Genomic DNA, 19,345 nt, shown 5'->3' with positions numbered 1-19,345 from the left:
TACAGCAATCATGAAGGAAACTGTACACATTCAAGAATTCTCCATTCTCCTCTTGGAGTTAAGAGGGAACCACCAAAAGGGTTTTTTAAGCAGGATAAGGTTATGAATAGACTGCAATGTAAGGATGGGTCTGTGGAGTCCAAAACTACAAGTACAAATGCTGGCTGTGGGGTTTTGAGTAACTGGCTTGAGATAAGGGTAAAGAAAATGAAGGCAAAAGGAAGTGAGCATAGCTGAGGGATGGAGGAAGTAAACTTGACTGAATTTGGCATTTTTCTGGACACTTGGTAACGGCTAGAGACTCCAAATGACATATAAGATTTAGAGACAGGAAAGGCAAAACTGCAAAGTACTGTTAATGGAAATGTTAAATAAGCATTTGAGAATGAAATGGTCAACAAAACAAAATTCCCGAGTGTCACTATTCTCAAGATAAATTTTGAGATATGAAAACCACAGAAATGTTTCAAAACGTCTTCATGTAATATAAGAATTAAAAAGATCTATTGGCAGCTCACTGGAGGGCCAACCTAGAGTTAGACAAAACATAAATGCTGATAAGAAATGTGCTGTCTTTCACACAGTGATTCTGACAACCCTTAGTCAAATCCCACTGAGTTAGGGCAATAATTCTGTTCTGCAATTCTGAATCTGAGGGCATCTTAAATAATACATTTCTAAATAACTGCTAGTGTCCCTATCATTCCCTTTATAACTCTTACACAAACAGGAAAAAATAAATCAGACTTAACCAATTCATTTATGTGTGAATTCTTTTCAGAAAATCATGATGGGTCCATACTTTCAATCCAAAAATACTGTTTTGAAAATATTTAAGTAATGATAAACTAAAGGATTCTGTAAGGAGCCTTACAGTGAATTTTTTTTATAAGGGTCAAATCAATTTACTTAAAAAGAATAATGAGTTGAGAAGGAACTTGTATTTTTCTCCAATCCTGAATTAATGCATTCATTTTATAATCAGCACTTGGAAAGAGCAGTATGTGAACCTACACAATTATAGAACAATATTATTTAGAGTGTCAAAAAGCTATAAGCAAACGTCTATGAAATAGTTCTGTGGTAGGCATTATGCTAAGCACTCTCCATGTATCATCTAATTTCATAATAACTACATGAGAGTTCAGTGATGTTCCCAATCACTGACTGTGATGTTTCCAATGAGGAAAGGGAGACAGTAAAAAGCCACAAATGATGGGATTCGAATCCAGAAGTCAGCTCTCAAATAAATGCTTTGTCTCCCTACAACCTATAGGTAAAAACCCAAATCACTTGATTCTTCAGGATTGTAAAGCTTATGTTTTATTTAAACCTTTGCTTATCAGGGCACCATCAGCAGAAATGTTTAATAATGTTGAGTTTAATAAAAATAAATTTCCTGACATAGCAGCCATGTTACAATACGCATATCTGACAAAATGGATAGGATTAAGAAATTCCTATAAGGTTAAATTACTTTATTGAATGTATACACCTTCAAGTATTTTTAGTCTACAATTTGTAATTCTGAGAGAGTTGTATTACTTCAGAGGTAGTAATTAATAACTCTAAAAAAATTTCAATAGGAGACAGATTTTATCACTAAAAGTGCTCTTTTCCTTTGAAATATAAATCGTATGAACTTTTTAAAAAACTTCTCCCGTTTTTTTAACCACTACCACCTATTCTATTGTCTATTCAAAGACAATCTTAGAAGTCATTTACTCCAATTCTCATTTTGTAAATGAGGAAATAGAAATTTACTCTTTCTGAAAGAAACATAGCTCATTAGTAACTAGTAAGCTAGTTACTTAACACAGCTTTTACATGATGCTCTTTCCCAGGTTAATAACTTTTAAAACTAAAGTAGTTCACAGAATGGCTGTAATAAACTAATAAATCAGTAAGAATTTTAATTATCAGACGACTGGTCTATTTATTGTATTAGGTGAACTTATTTACTTAGTATTATGTGAGCTGAGCATTTTCAGCTATATATAGCAATAAAATAATGTTAAATAACTTTTTTCTGGTCACGGGACGAACAGTCCAGTATACTTAAAAAAAAAAAAAAGGTCCTTTATTATATAGCTTTTCAAAACTGTACAATTATTAAGGAAAAGGAGGAAAATTATATGGGTTAATAGTATAAAACTATGCATTTTAGTTTATAATTTGTTTGTTTATATTCTTTATAAGATCTAAATGAACAACATCTTTGTGGAATTCTTTTCTTCTAAGTAGTTAATTTTATCCCATAAATTGGAAATGTTTATAGCTTCTAAGTTTATTTATAGAATAGATTATTCCGGGAATAAAGAATAACAGACACCATACTTGTTTATGTAAATTTCAGTAAGTTTTTGTTTGACAGAATACTAAGAATATTCCTAATTTTTCAGTAGCAAGTTATGGTTCACATTTCTATCATTTTTACCAACAAAAAAAATATTTTTAAAAAGACTTTGAAAATCAATCATTTATTTTTCATTTTCCATTGAAAAATACAATACTCTGGGAGTGCGTGCAACCATCATTTCTAAATGAGGAGTTACTAAAGGGTTATGTAATAAGAAAAGACAAGGATGGTGCTGGGCAGGGAGGGAAAGATGGAGGATGGAATAGCGGGAGGACGAGAACAAAGGTATTTGGGGTCATTCCTTTATGAGACATCACCTCCAAAATTACTTTCAGTGTTTTAGCTAAGACCCCTAAATATGAACTTTAATAGTTTTTAGTATCTTAGAAAAAAAAATTAAATGAGTTGAAGTGTGAAAAGTGCTCGAGATGATATCTAATGAATCCACAAAAGTTAGCTCCTGTTTTCTAAAAGAAAATTTCATCATACTATGGGAACATTTCATTGTGATATATTAATCTTTCGATGGAGACAATGACATGCCAGGAGGGTACTTGGAACTCACAGCCAACTCAAACAATGCACTCCTACTAACACAGGAGTGTTACAGGACTTTTCTGTACATTTGTTACTTGCTTACAATGAGAAACTGCTCTTCCGTCAAAAAAGGTTTTCATCCCCTTACTGATAATGTATCTACTCTTTTCACCCTATAATAGAGTGAGGCAATAATAATAACATCTTTGAAAAGTAGGACACTAATTGAGCTAGCTCCCCTCACAACATTTCCTTCCCCAACATAAACAGGTTTTCCCATTTTAGGATCTGAGTAATGTCTGTTTGCCTATTATGCTATAATAAATGAGTTATAAATCATATTTATGTTTTGAGATTAAATAAAAAAATAACCTCTTCATTAAGATAAACATTACACTAATTTAAAAAATTAAAGGAAAACGGGGTTGGGCCCCAAATCTAAGATTTGGAAATCATTACTTACTGCAGGTACCAGTAATTTCTTCACTTCCTCAACGGCTCTTTTCAGTTTGATCTCCGCTCTGTTTTGAGCATCTTCCACAGTGATCAGTACATGTAAGTCTTCATTGAGATGCTCCCAATTAGGCTTGCCTCTATTCTGCTCCTCCTAAAAAATTTGCAAAACACATTACCAATTTTTCTTCTCAGAGAGAATATATCTTTCATAACACTAACAAGTTGCCAATAACTTAAGCTATGTTTGCATCATTCTGCTATAATGACATTATAAACCTTTTGAATTCTTTTACTTGAAAAAAGGCTTGGTGTGAAACTACGTGGTCAAATGACAGTTAATCCAACAAATATTTGTTGATCACTTACATGTACGAAGCATGAAACCAGATGCTAAAGATACAACAGTAAGCAAGGCCATCAGATCCCTTGCAATGTTCTTATATACTAAGAAAGTCATTATGGAGTCATCTTTAGGTGAGCATAAAAAGCATATTATTTCTTCTCTATTTTACTTATGGGGTAAATAAATCATGAAGGTTAACTTAAACAGTCAGCATTGAGGTCACACAGCTAATACATGCCAATTTAGGAGCTGAATCCACATTTGCATTCTCAAATTCAGTGATTTTTCCTTTTCTGTACAACTACTTTAAATAACACTGGCTGAATTCAAGTTCAGGACAAGTATTTTGCACATAAACATTATTATGTAAAAAAAAAAAAAAAAAGCCAATTAAGCGTCACCTGGGTGGTTCAGTCAGTTAGGGGTCTGCCTTCAGCTCAGGTCATGATCTAGGGATCCTGGAATCAAGCCCTGTGTCAGGCTCCCTGCTCAGAGGGAAACCTGCTTTTCCTTCTCCCTCAGTCATTCCCCCTGCTTGTGCTCCCTCTCTCTCTCTCTCTCAAATAAATAAATAAATCTTAAAAAAAAAAAAAAGATGCCACTTAAGTGTATCAAGTAGTAATTATGGGAACATTTCACTATAATCATTACAAGGAATATATGTTTCCATCAGACCTTGCTTTAAAAACAGTAAACTATAAGGTCACTATTTATAGCAATCATAAGTACTTGCTTAATGGAAAACATCAATGTTTCATCTCCTTGAGGTCTTCAAATCACTTAGTGAGGGATACCCCATTATGGAAACCTAGTCAAACCAATATACAGGGAGGTTTAAAAGTAGGGTTGACTACATTTCCCTTTCACCTAAGATATGATAATTTCACAATTACTTCTTGCTTTAAGTTTTAGAGATAACAGACACATTCATAAGTAATATAATTCATAAATCAGTTTTAAAACCAGAAAATAAGAGTGTAAATTTATAAATAAGTAAAGAAATGGTATGGATACATGTACCTGGTTCAGTGCAAGGTAACAAAAGATAATGTGTGTGGCTGTACCTTCCTCTTAAATGTCACTACTAAATTGTGAGATTCTGGGATGGGGTAACTGGGTGATGGGGCATATGACATATCGAGCACTGTGTGTTATATACAATTGACGAATCCCTGAACTCTACCTCTAAAACTAATAATACACTATATTTTAATTAATTGAATTTAAATAAAAGTAAATTTAAAAATAAATTTTAAGTAAGATTCCAAAGGAGATTAAAAAACTGGCATAAAAAAAAAACTGGCATAAATTAATAAAATTAATACAATAAAACAGCCCTATACTACAACTTACATGTTTGTAGAGGTCATGCTAACGAAAATATATGGGCCTTAGCCAATAAGGATGGAAATGAATTCTAACAGTCAAATATATGTTTCTGCCCATATTTGTTAATATCATTAGTATGAAAATACTGTTTGCTCTCCTAATGTTTGCTAATCTGAATGGTGCCCAAGAAAAATAGAGATCTCATTAATAAATGATGTCAATAAACATTAAAATTTATGAATAAAATTTAATTTTTTTCACTTTAAGTTGCTTTGATTCAAATACTAATGAAGCTGTTTGGAAGTAACTATTCAATAAAAGTATCTATTAAGTATTTCATCTTGCCTAGGGGACAGACACCATGGAAAAAAATGGGAAACTAGGGGGAAGCCTGGGTGGCTCATCGGTTGAGCGCCTGCCTTTGGCCCAGGGCGTGATCCTGGAGTACCAGGATCGAGTCCCACATTGGGCTCCCTGCATGGAGCCTGCTTCTCCTTCTGCCTATATCTCTGCTGTGCTCTCTATTTCTCATGAATAAATAAATAAAACTCTTAAAAAAAAAAAAAAGGGAAATTAGGGTATCAAGGAGTTAAATTGAGAACCTCAGGGTTCTCTCTAGGGCTAACAACATAAAATATATATGAATGTATCTCTACTGTGGCAAGAAAAATCAATTTTTAAATACAGATTTTAATTTTTATGTTAAAAAATGTTAACAATATTTTTTCACCAATTTATATTTATATTTTTTTATATATCAATTTTCTGATAGATCTAATAAAATGACTTGTACATTTTGATGAACCTAAAAAAGGGTGTCTATATTCATAGGAGTAAGGGACTTCTGCTTCCAGCCAAGATAAAAATAACAGACAAGATTCACTCTCCTGGCTGAAACAACCAAAAAATAATAATAGTGATAATAAAATAAAATAAATAAAATAAAAAACAGGCAAAGCACAAGAAATGACAGTTCTCAAGCCTCTGAATGTCAGGCAATAAAGACAATGAGGCTGAGAGATGGCAAATCAAGAAGTCAACCCTAGGATTACCTCAGTTCTCTGGCTTGGGAGTCTCCAGGATGCAGGCTGGGGAAGGGTGCCAGCCAGGCTACCTCTCTGGCTTGTGGAGACTAAACAAAAAATCCAGGGAGACCAAACCAGCGAGATTTCAGAGAAGAGTACTAGAGCTATTCTGAAAGAATTTTGGGGATCTGCACAAGGTCCACTCAAACACTCAGCTGAACATTAGTCAGTGCATGTGTGGCAGAGGAAATACCAGAGGCTGGAGAAAGAACCAGCCACAGGACCCAAGGTAAAAGTGCTGGGTTCCCTCAGAGAGCCAGACTAAAAGAGTTCATGATTCACAGATACTAGGTAAAGTATATACAAGGCTTGCCTCAGTCATAGGAGATAATTAAACCTGGTCTGAGACTACTCCAGTACTGCCTAATCAAATCTTAAAAGCAAGATCTAAAAGGATGAAAAGTGTTCCCAACTATCTTCACTGTGTCGCAGAACAAAGCCCAAGAATATTTACAGGAATAGGAAACATCTACCCAACAAGGTAAAAGTCACACTATCTGGCATCTAATCAGAAATTAACATGCATGCAAAGATGCAGGAAAATGTAACATAACTGAGAAGAAAAACCAATCAATCAAAACTAACCTATAACTGTTATCATTTGTAGACAAAGACAACTAAAGTTAGTGTATGTATGTACATACCCATATACACATTTGTAAGACACAAATACAGATACTAATATAGGTGCTAATACAACGGTAACTGAGGAAGATTTATAATCCAAAATATTTAGAAAGGTGTAGGAATAAAAACTAATACCATAAGACTTACCACAGAAACTTTTATACATGGAAAGGCAAAAAGCCGAAGGATTTCAAAAGGAAGAGAGATTAATTGCATGATAGGAACAGAGAATAAAGTTAAAGTATAATTTGACATTGTGCTTTAATGAAGGAATACATTTTTAAGTTGTAAAACACTTTGGCAAATGTATACTCTTAATTAATTCAACAACTGAAGTGCCAGTTAAAAACTGAAAATAAAAGAAAGTTACATCTCCCCTAATGTTTGCTTCAAAATGAAGGGTTTTGCTTATTTTTTTCTAAGATTTTATTTATTTATTCATGAGAGACAGAGGCAGGGACATAGGCAGAAGGAGAAGCAGGCTCCCCGTGGGGAGCCTGATGTGGGACTCGATCCCAGGATCCCCAGGATCATGACCTGAGCCGAACAAAGATGCTCAACCACTGGAGCCACTCAGGTGCCCCAGGTTTTGCTTAGTTTTAAAAACACTTGAAAGAATAAAAACTTGTAGACAAAGATAAAGATGGTGAGATTATCATCATCATGTACTTATAGTCCCTCCTAAAATTCTAGAATACTGTAGAGTTTAAAATATACAAAACTCATAAGGAAGAAAATGGGAAAGGAAACAATTGAGAAACCACAAAGCATCTGGGCTGAGCAATCAGGGGTTTAGCTAACCCCAGGAGAAAAGGAACCAATTTCTGCTGTAGACTCCTCCCCCTGCCATCTCATTCCATCCCCCAGGGAAAAAGCTGAGGCAATGGCAGCAATAGTCATAGGGATAAAGGTGGGGCTAAGACTTGAAGACTGATTTAATTCTCACTAAGGGAGCAGTTGAATTCCACATCTATTCTCAGCTGGCACTCCTTAATTCCCAGCAAAAGATGAGAAATGTATTCCTAAAGAGTTCTACTTTACAGAACTGGGTTTTGAGGGGCAGTTGGTGGGATCATTTACACACTGAAGGTTGAGGTGTCCAGCTCTACACCTAGAGCAAGGGCAGTCAGCCCACACACTAGTGGAGGAAGACTGGAAGACTTTTCTCTTGGGAGTCTGACCAGCCCAACAAACAGAAAACCACCTCAAGAAAACAACCACTGACCAGAGAGAAGAAAAATTCAAAATTCTGCAGAGTTTTGAATTAAAAGAAGATGCTGTATCCTTGAGGTAAAGGATGCTGTTAAAATAATTCAAAACATAACAGGGAATCTGAGAAACTAAAACTATGACAGTAAAATGAAAAACTTGGTAGACTGGAAGACAAAAACTGAGAAACTCTCCGTCCAAGCAGCAGCAATGACAGAGATTGAAAATGGTAAAGAACAGTTAAAAATTAGAGGACTAGTTCGAAAGGTCCAGAAACTAAATGACAGATGTTTCACCAAGAAAAAGAAAAAGGAAGAAGGAGGAAGAAAAATTATCACCGTAATACATACTTTTGAAACCAAAGTGAAAGGTAAGAGCTTCCAAATGAAAAAGGGCCCACTGAGTTCTCACCACAATAGAAAGAGGAGATGAAAACAAAACAAAACAAAAAATCAACTACCAGCAACATAAGCACACAAGGTAACAATAAGGAATAAATACCAAAGAATCTTGGCAGGCGGGGGCGCAGGGGGCACCCATGTTTTCATCCACAGACTTCACATAATTACATAATGTAATTCATAAATATATCAAACTTGATTTTTAAAAAATAGGTTTTAAGATCATTCTACCCAGAAGCCACATTTATCCAATTGTAGTCCATTCTAAACTCAGAGTTAAGCAAATTCCTTGAAGAGTTTTTTTTTTTTTTTAAGATTTTATTTATTTATTCATGGGAGACACAGAGAGAGAGAGGCAGAGGCAGAGGCAGAGGCAGAGGCAGAGGGAGAAGCAGGCTCCATGCAGGGAGCCTGACGTGGGACTCGATCCCAGGTCTCCAGGATCACACCCTGGGATGAAGGCGGCGCTAAACTGCTGAGCCACCTGAGCTGCCCGAAGAGTGAGTTTTAAGCCTTAGTAATTATTATTCATTACCAACCAGATTTCTCCCTGCGTTCTTTTTCTGCTTCTGTAACAGATAATAAAGGCAATATGGAATTGGATGAATACTATAGGGGAAGTCAATAAAACCTCTCTATAAAGGTTTTTTATTCAGTCATAAGAAAACAAATAAAATAGGATTAGGGTACATACTTCTGTACCCAAAATGTACGTTATGAACCTACTCCCTAAATTTCTCACTTTAATAATTTGCAACAAATAAAAGACTGAAATGAAGCAGAGAGGAGGGATAGCAAAATGGATATACATCCAAAATGGTATAGTTCTCAGAAACTGTGGTTAAGGCATTGATTTCTTTCTACAGTTACATTTCAAGAGTCAACAGCAGAGATATGATGTGGAAAAAACAGCTCACTATTACTCATGATTACAATGTCTGGTTTATATTCACACAGAGCAATGTCATGTCATTTAATGTGCCACCAAATCCTCAGCAATACAGAAGAGCATGGGTTTTTTTGCACTGACAGTCCCAAATTTGCATTCCAGCACAGTCATCCCTGCTGATTTCTAGGCCTTCAGATTCAACTGTCAACTTGACATGTGGTATCAGTATCTCCAAAGCACTCTCAGTATGTCTCAACTGAAGTTTGTTATCTCCCTTCTCCAAACTTGTCTACAATTAGGTCTCAGTTATTATGGATTCTAAGGAGTACAGATTTTTGAAATGTGAGGACAAGGACTAAGTGGTTTTGTAGAACAATCTCTGAAATGCAGTCATAAGGTTATTTGTACCTTGACGGAGAAGCTAAGCTACTACATATACCCATTCACAAACCACACAAATTTCAGGTATCATTTCTTGCTTATATTCATTCCATGTTGTAAATAAATTGGCCTATTCATAAACATGGATTATGACACCCATAACTACATAAGTTATCTCCTATGTCCAGAATGCTTCTTTAATATTTGCTTTTATTTATCTTTTGTTCTATCATATTGCAACTTATAATTACCTGTTCTAGCTTATAAGAAAGTTCGAGCTTAGTTGATACCAGAACCATGTTCTCATTGATTTTTATACCCTTGACAGTATGTATATAACTGACTTTACACCTATCTGGCCCTTAAATACTTACTGAACTCAACAACTCAGCTTTTTTATTGAGGAGTGTCATTAAGATACATCAATATATTGCAGCTTTCCCCACAGTACTTTGCTGTATTCATTATTTTTGTGTCTCTGCCTATAGAAGCCTCTATATAATCTCCCTTTATATAGATCTTGGTTTCTGGGCCTGCTTCTTTTCACCCTGGTATTTAAGTTGACAGTTCCACGTGACAATCTTTACACCTCTCTTTTACTTGTATTCTCTTCTCTTCTAGTTAACTTTCCCATATTTCTACAATAATGCTGATAAGGTATGACTTTCATATCCAGACAGTGCTTTCCCTTTACTCTGTCACCTTAGGACTACCTTGTTTCATTATATAAGAATAATGCAGTAACAGAAAGGTCAACGTCTTTTTAAAACTGCAAGACTCGGGGTGGGTGCCTGAGTGGCTCAGTGTGTTAAGCATCCAACTCTTGGTTTTGGCCCAGGTCATGATCTTAAGGTCCTCAGATTGAGCCCAGGTTGGGTTCTGAGCTCAATGGTGGAGTCAGCTAGTTCTACCTCCCTCCCATTGCTCCTCTCCCTACTCCTGCTCTAAAATAAATAAAATCTTAAAAAAAAAAAAAAAGAAAAAAAAAAAGAAAAGAAAGAAAGAAAAAGAAAAAGAAAAAGAAAGAAAAAGAAAAAACCCTTCAAGACTAAAGCTCTATCTCAATATGAGAACAACGTAAGAGCAAAGACAACGTATATAACTACTATGTCTGTACATAAGTTCAAAACTCAAAACCACTGACCTTTAATCTTTTAATTTTAGAGAGGCTGAAATGACAACATTGAAGGAAATGGCAATATAGCTTTATTTATATAGTAAATTAAAGTTTAGCAGCATATAAAACTTTATAATGCCATCCATTCCTGATTGTAGATACAATTACCAATGATACTTTATTATGATCTACATTCCTGACAAGTATGCTATAAAGAAATAACACATTTCAAATAACTTTTAGTCTCTCAGGTGATGAAGAAATTTAGAAATGAAAATAACGATGGTGATAAGATAGTAACTAAGCTTTTATTAAACAATTACTGCTTGCCAAGTACTATTCTCAGCAATATAAACAAACCACCTCATTCATTCCTTGTAACAGCTGTGTGAGTATAGTATTCTTATTCCTACAACATGCTAATAAGGAGGCTGAGACAGACATGGCTTGCTCAAGTCATTTAGACAGTTAAGTGTTCTATCTGGCAGAATGACCTCAGAGCTTGCACTCCAACACTAATTCTTAGCATAAGACATTACCTACCTGAGAGCCCTAATTAAGCAAACTGTCCCCCCCAAAAGCATGAGTTAGTGAAAAAGCCAGAAACAGAACACTGAGATCTTGAATCTTAAGACCTTTTCTATTTTACTTTTAAAATTTTTTGTGTGGTATTTTAAACATGTCTTGTTTGCACACCATTTGGAGATAGTAGGGACTTTGGACACAGATAAGGCAACACACTGAAATTATCTGGTATATGTGCTTTTTGTTTTTTTGGTGTTGGTCCTATGTCCTAATTCCAAGTCAAGTGCTCTTTCTCCATAAATGAATTCCTGAATAAGTTATATGAAGAACAGTAGAATATATAGAAGAATAGTTCTCTGACAACTGTCAGAGAAACACCTGGCAAAAAAAAAAAAAAAAAAAAAAAAAAGATCTCATATCTACAAATATGCTTTTTTATTTCCTAGATGAGAGAACTGCCTATCAAATTTCAATGACACAAAAATGATAAACCTGTGGCCATTTAACACATAGAATTCCTTCAGTTATATTAAAGTTTTCAATGGGTGAGATTCTTAAAACTAAAATTTGATCATAGTACACAATGAACATCTCCAAATTATTGAATTAGGGCTAATTCAAAACATTGTCCTGTATGAAATAAGTTCTAACCATACTTCTCCATTACATATCATCCATTTCATTTTTGAAGCTACTATATACAATGACATAAAGCTATTAAGTAAAAAAAAAATATATATATATCAAAATTTGAGAACCACTTTTGGTTTTGATTGGTTTTTAGAATAAAACCAAAAAACACCTGATGAGTAAGTGCCTGTGAGGTTTAAAATTATGTTCTAATTACAGTATCTATCTGAACAGAGTAATTCTATAACATGAAACATCAGACCACACTGATTGTCCCAACCCCTGCTGATAAACTCTTTTAATTACACATTTGTAGTCAGGCAAATGAGCGTAAGACTTCTCCCCCTACTGTGCTCTTAATGTGAAAGTTCATATGTCAAAACTTCCAAGAAAAGAATTCAAAAGTATTAACGTATTTAAGCAAACCAAGGTTCCAGCAACATACTTATGAATATACATTTTAAACCAAGCAATAAAGCTTAGACATTTATCTCCAGCTGTATATGCAATCTTAAATTAAGTTTAATATTCACTGAGAAAATGGACATAAAGTAGGCCTCACATAATTTGTTCACTGACTCCAGCTGCAAAGTTCCTCAAAAATTTTTTTTCTTAGCGAAGTTTTTATTTTTTATTATTTTTAATAAATTTATTTTTATTGGTGTTCAATTTGCCAACATACAGAATAACACCCAGTGCTCATCCCGTCAAGTGCCCCCCTCAGTGCCCGTCACCCATTCACCCCCACCCCCGCCCTCTTCCTCTTCCACCACCCCTAGTTCGTTTCCCAGAGTTAGCAGTCTTTATGTTCTGTCTCCCTTTCTGATATTTCCTACCCATTTCTTCTCCCTTCCCTTCTATTCCCTTTCACTATTATTTATATTCCCCAAATGAATGAGAACATATAATGTTTGTCCTTCTCCGATTGACTCATTTCACTCAGCATAATACCCTCCAGTTCCATCCACATTGAAGCAAATGGTGGGTATTTGTCATTTCTAATGGCTGAGTAATATTCCATTGTATACATAAACCACCTCAAAAATTTTCTTAACTTGAACTTGAGGCCAGCAACATTTTCTTTCTTCCTTTTAAAGATTTATTTATTTATTTGAGAGAGAGAGAAGCAAACTCCCAGCTAAATGGGGAGCCCAACATTGAGCTTGAGATCATGACCTGAGTCAAAATCAAACATCGGACGGTTAACCAACTAAGCCACCCAAGAGCCCCAACAATCATATTTTCAAAGCAAATTATTTTCTAATAATATATGAAGATTAGAATATGTTTATACTGTCTGTTGAAGCCTCCTCAAGGAAATTCTTTAGGAAGCAAGCATTCAACAAAAGCTTGTTAAATTAAGCACAATAAGGGGCACCAGCAGGGCACAGGCAGTGAATGTGTGACTCTTGGTTTTGGCCCAGATACTGATCTCAGGGTTGTGAGATCAAGCCCCAGGTCAGGCTCTGTGCTCAGCATACAGTCTGCTTGGGATTCTCTCTCCCTCTTCTTCCTCTTCCCCTCCTACTTGCGTGCTCGCATGCTCTCTAAAATAAATAGATTTTTGAAATAGATAAATAAAGCACAATGAGACAATTCCCTCAACATGAAGAACTTTTTATGTCAAATATTTTCCAAGTTAAGAAAAAAGGGACTATTCTTAATACTTTCCTTCACAAGAAATATCCACTGCCTGTAAACAGTACTAAAAGACTGTCAGGTATATCCTCCTTCCAGTTTTCATACATTAAGTCTACTAATTTAAGTGTAATAACCATGTGTCCAAATTATATCACCAGTTATGACCTCAATATGGCCAAATCATATTGGTTTCTTCCAATGACAACCAAATTAAGATTTCTCTAGATCAGAGCTGTCTGCAGAATGCGAAAGTAAGTTTCGCTGTGACCATTTGGGAAGCTGAATATGATCTTGATGATACCACAGTGAAGGTGAAAAGACTGATCTAAATATGTGTAAAGATTTTCCCATAAAAAGACAAATATAATCAAGTGATTTTTAATTTCACTTCCCAGCAAGTATAAAGACCAATGGCTGACTACTGGTTAACAAAAATAGAGAGAGAATAGAAATAAAGAACTGTCAGGAAATTTTTTCAGAAACTTGGGGCTGAGTTTCTGTTGCTAACAATCACCCATATAAAAGCAGTTGTTATCCCTGGAAACACGACACACCTCCTTAAAGCTTTAGTAGAATCCTTTTGCCGTTCCTATGTGGAATTCTGTATACTGTGTCTTTTTCTCTTCACTATTTAGTACATGCAAGATAAGATAATTACAAGTATAGAAAGAAGTCATTTGTTTTAAAATGTGGGGTTTTAAAATATTAAATTGGAATGTTTACTTGCTGATAGTACGCAAGAAAAAAGAAAAAGACTGAATATTTCTACTCTCCCCCACCCAAACACCAAAATCCCAATTTCTGTTTTGTCCCAATGATGCATTAATACCACTTTGTTCTACTTACAGACTTTTAATATGTTTTAAATTCTGGAAGCCTTAGTCCTGTCCCCTAAATTTTTCCTTTTCAAGACTTTCCTGGTTATTCTTGTTAATTTTTTCACATAAACTTTATAATCATTTTGTCTAGCTCCAGAAAAAAAATTGCCGATTTCCACTTGGGATTATGTAATATTTTGAAAATTAACTAGGGACAATTGACATCTCCATGTAAATCTTCCTATACAAGAATCATAATGAAATCTTCCCCAGATCCTCTCAGAATGTTTCCTGCTATCATTTTTATTTTCAGACATAGCAATTCTGATGTGTATTACCATCTAAAAAGCTGCAAGGAGTCTAGAATCAAAGTCACCTCCATATTAAATGCCCCACAACTGTTCAATTTTTACTAAGTACAGCATGAGATACAAAGATGAAGTCACACCTAGTATTAACAAAAAGTAAACATATAGGGCCTCATACGCAGCAATTTATATCTTACAAAGCTAATCAATCCTTTTAAACCTTTTAAATTTATTACTATAAATCACCTGTTTCTCACTCAAAAATGAGATAAACTAATGGGCAGAACCCTGACTTAGTATCACTCAGCTAAAGTGACTTCAGATTATACGGTCTGCTTTAAATATTTTACAACTAACATTATACTACTAAGTAGAAAAGATTAAATATTTTAAAACCATAATAAAAAGTATTGTAATTATTTCATTGAGAATAAACAAGATGATTATTCTGACAAAGCCACCTACAGGTTAACTTACTTCCTTGAACAAAGATCATTCCCAGGGCCAAGCATGATAGTTAGTTTTTTTGTTTTTAAAGATTTGATTTATTTATTTGAGAAAGAGAAGGCGCATGCAGATGCCCAAGCATGAGCACACAAGCAGCGGGAGGGGGAGCAGCAGACTCCCAGTTGAGCGGGGAGTGTGACATGGGGCTAGATCCCAGGACCCTGAGATCATGACCTGAGCTGAAGGCAGACACTTAACCAACTGAGCCACACAGTGTCCCCCAAGTATGATAGTTTTAAGGAGAGAGTTAAGAGAATGACAGTATATGGTTCACTACTATACAGGTACTTTTTCCTAATGGAATTTACTTAGTAAATTCGACACACATTCAAAACAAAACAATGATTTATTTTAGAATATGATTTTTAAATACGTTTTCTGAATATTCAACTTGCTGATATTCTAAATGAATTTATAATACTAACTAGCTGTATCTAGGCAAAATACTTGAACCTTGGTGTCCTCACCTTCATTAACAGAGCTCAGTCTAGTACTTAACATCACAGGACTAGGATGAGCTCTGAATGTGCTATGTTTGTACAGCACTAAGAGGAGCACTGAGCGTTTCATAAGACCTATATAACTGATGTTGCCACTGTTCAAACAGGCTGCTATCTAAAATCAAACAGGAAGAGAGGACTGTAGAAAATGACATAGCAAAAATATAAGAGAACTGATGACTGAAGAACAGCAAATAAACTAAGATGACTGTAGGTTATAATTTAGGAAAATAAAAGCAGAAAGCTCCTTGGGGATAAAGAGTGCCATCTTACATAATCTAACTTTTAATTAACTTAGTCAATAAAAATATGCTAAATGTTAAGTTAAAACATGAAATTATTTTAAAATAAAATTTTTATGACAAACAAGCTCAATAAAGATGCACCTGTAATCTCCAGGGTAGCAAACTGGAGGAGAGCTCAGCTAATCAAATCATTGAACTGTCTTCCATATAGGGTTTAGATTTGAAACAGCACATAAAGAACTACTACAGTTTCCCAGAAAAAGGAATAAACTATGATTATTCCATGAGCTCTACAAAAACTTACCAAAAGAGTAGTAAAGGGAATTTATTAAAAATTAAAAATTGAAGAATGAGTACAAATACTTCTTCCATAGTATTTTCACACCACCCCCTCTCTGAATTCACCTCCCTCACTTTGCTTCCATAGGTTTTCATGGTTCTGTAATACTTAAAACTGTATAGTCTTCTACATCAGCATACAGAGTAGTAAGCCTCCAGAGAGCAAGATGATTCCTTCATTTTTTTATATTTAAAATATAAATATATTTAAAATATATTTAAAAATGCCTAAATATGAGTTTGGTATATAACCAAGAGCTGCACATTTCTCTGTTCTCATCTGCACAGATCTGGGCTTGTACTTTTTATAATGTTTTCATCAGTTTTTGTTGAGTATTTATCATTTTACATCTATGCATATTTTATCAATGAGTCATGTCATATACAAATGTACTACTGGTTTCTCAACATGTATATATGCTACTATAATGAACACAATACAAATCTGCTTAAAAATATAAATTCAGATTAGTTTTTTTAAAAAAAATCATTATGCATTAACTTTACTCACTACTATCCTTATATATTAGGAATCATTTCCCTAAAGCATCTGGCAAAATACTTTGTATACACTAAGCATTTAAAAAACATCTGGAATTAAAGAAAATAAAAATAAAAAAAATTAAAAAAAACATCTGGAATTAAATTTCTAAACTTAAAAGTAGCAAGTAAATAAAATATACTGGTTAAATGACTACTAAAGCCATGTAGTATTTTCTTGTGCATTCTACATGTGTACTTTTTCTACATGGGTTAGGGAAAATAATACCTAAAAATTTCAATTTAAGATGTATCAAGAAAAATATCAACTAGGAAATACCAAAACAGAATATTCTACACCTGCCTGCTGTGATTAAATATAAATACACTAAACATGTAATTGAAGTAAAAGCACATACACAAAATAAAAAGATGAATCAAATGAATAAACTACAATCACAGGAAAATAAGGGTTATCATGAAGGATCCACATATAGCTATGGCCTGCCTCATTTCTTGAAGCCAAAGATCAGAGCCTAATGTTATATAATTAAATTTTCCAAAATATAAGAGAGCAAGAGCACATGGTTTGTTAGGTTATACAGTTCTTGAGGACAACAAGACAGAAAATGAAAAGCAGCTCTACTATTTATAGTTGTTACTCTGCAATGTCCTGTCTGTCCAATCTAATGCCACTGTGGATATTTATAGCATCATATTGCCCAAATATGAATTCACAGCCTCCTTCAGGTAATCTTGAACCCATCAGCGATAAGCAGTGTCAAAACCACAATAGTCTCTAATACAGAGATGCCTAACTGTAGAGCTCTACTGTCATTAACTGAATTTCAAGATCCTGATAAGGAAAAAAGCAGTATGACTTAAAATTAATTGTTTTACATTCCATCGTCCTGAGCACCTACCAAGTATTCATATTTACTAACAGTAACTGGAATGTTAAGTATGCTCCAAACCCTAAATCAGCATTTGGACACTGGAAAATAGAGAATAAAAGGAATATGTTACGTAGAAAGGCAACAAACAAGAAGTTCTCTCCTCATTACCTACCTCAAAAAAGTGAACAGGGTACATAATACAGCAAGGAAAGAACGAAGACCAAATGGCAGTCTTATTTCAGTAGCATATTTTAGTTATCTCTGGAACCCTGAGCAACTCATTCATATATTCATTTATTTACTTAGTAAATACTTGAGTTTTCTACTAAAACAGAAAGCATTTTTCTAGTAAACATGGTTTATGACATCTAAGTAAACAAACATACAAGCCCTGAAGGAACTCACAAGCTAGGCAAGGAAGGCAGACATGAAATAAGCAATAAGAAAATAACTATTTACTCGCAGTTGAGTGACAGACACCGAAATTCACAGGGCTATAGAAGTGCATACTAGACTTCTTTTACTGTATAACCTACATCAATCAACTGCCTCCTGAAATTTCATTTCTTCATTTGAAAAGGGCACAAGGTTGCAAGGATTAAGAAAGAAAGAATGAGGCAGTGACCAAGTAAGAATGAGGCAGTGACCAAGTTCACAGTGCCTAACACTTTTACTATGTAACTCCTAGTATCCCTGCTCCCCTCCTGGGTTTTCCTTAAAAGAGGACTTTCCAACTAATATGAATTCCACTGCCTGTCATCATGTTAACCAACCATCAATAAAAGTAAATCAAACCAATGTAAGGTTAATAGTGTTTCTTCTTTTACAGGAATTAATTTATCTGAGAGAGAGAGTGAGAGAGAGCCGGAGCAGGGGGAGGGGCAGAGGGACAAGCAGACTCCCCGCTATCCCAAAACCCTGAGATCATGACCTGAGCCAAAGGCAGACATTTAATGGAATAAGCCACCCAGGCACCATTCTGTTTGTCATCTAAAATATTTCTAACAGTGATGATTATTTGGTACATTTAAGTATCTTAAAATTATCCTCCTGATTTCAACTAAAAAAAATATGGATAGGTATCCAAAACACACCCCAGAGATTATCATAGGAATGGGTCAGAAGCATCTGTATTTTGAAAAGCTCTACAGAGAGTTATAATGCACAGCCAGGTAGTAGCAGGTATAAATACTATGAATAGCATACTTCTAATTTCTGGTTAATAGATGATATGATGTCCGATGATCAAAAGTATAATACTGGGTTGCCTAAATGGTTAATGTTAATGGTTATTATAAGCAGAGTCCCTTCTTTTCCTGATAATTCCAAAATGTTAACTTATTTCACATATCTAGACTTCTCAGAGGATAAAAAGCAAGCATACCTTTAGCTCACTAGAAGAACTAGGTGAATTCAGGGTTCTCCAGGTCTACAATTCTCCTATTACACTGTCTCTCTCGTCCAAAACCTATAAAATCCAAGACTTTTCTTCTAATCTTTTATTAAAATGTGGCTAACAAATTATGACTATAAAAAGTGATACCTTTCTAATACATCTTCAAGATAATTTGATCAGCAAAATATAACCATAAAAGTGATAGCTAACGTAGCAGTGTATTATGCAATGCAATTTTTCCCTTTTCTCTTAAAGATACTGAGTAGTTTTTACTTCCTGTGGGTACTAATGAAAAATGACTGATCCAGAGTAAGACTGACATGTACA

At 34.6% G+C, this 19,345-nt stretch overlaps 1 protein-coding gene across 1 annotated transcript in view; it reads right to left on the bottom strand.

Moving 5' to 3' along the window:
* The window catches only part of QKI (QKI, KH domain containing RNA binding), a 155,180-nt gene that overhangs the window by 37,130 nt on the left and 98,705 nt on the right, over positions 1-19,345 (bottom strand). The window contains 1 exon segment of the mRNA NM_001003021.2: positions 3,360-3,503. Coding sequence (NP_001003021.1) covers positions 3,360-3,503 — 144 coding nt within the window.

Source organism: Canis lupus, chromosome 1, assembly GCF_011100685.1.
Source record: "Canis lupus familiaris isolate Mischka breed German Shepherd chromosome 1, alternate assembly UU_Cfam_GSD_1.0, whole genome shotgun sequence".
Lineage (NCBI taxonomy): Eukaryota > Metazoa > Chordata > Mammalia > Carnivora > Canidae > Canis > Canis lupus.
The sequence above is the reverse complement of the archived record's forward strand: the minus strand, read 5'-3'. Positions and strand labels throughout refer to the sequence as shown.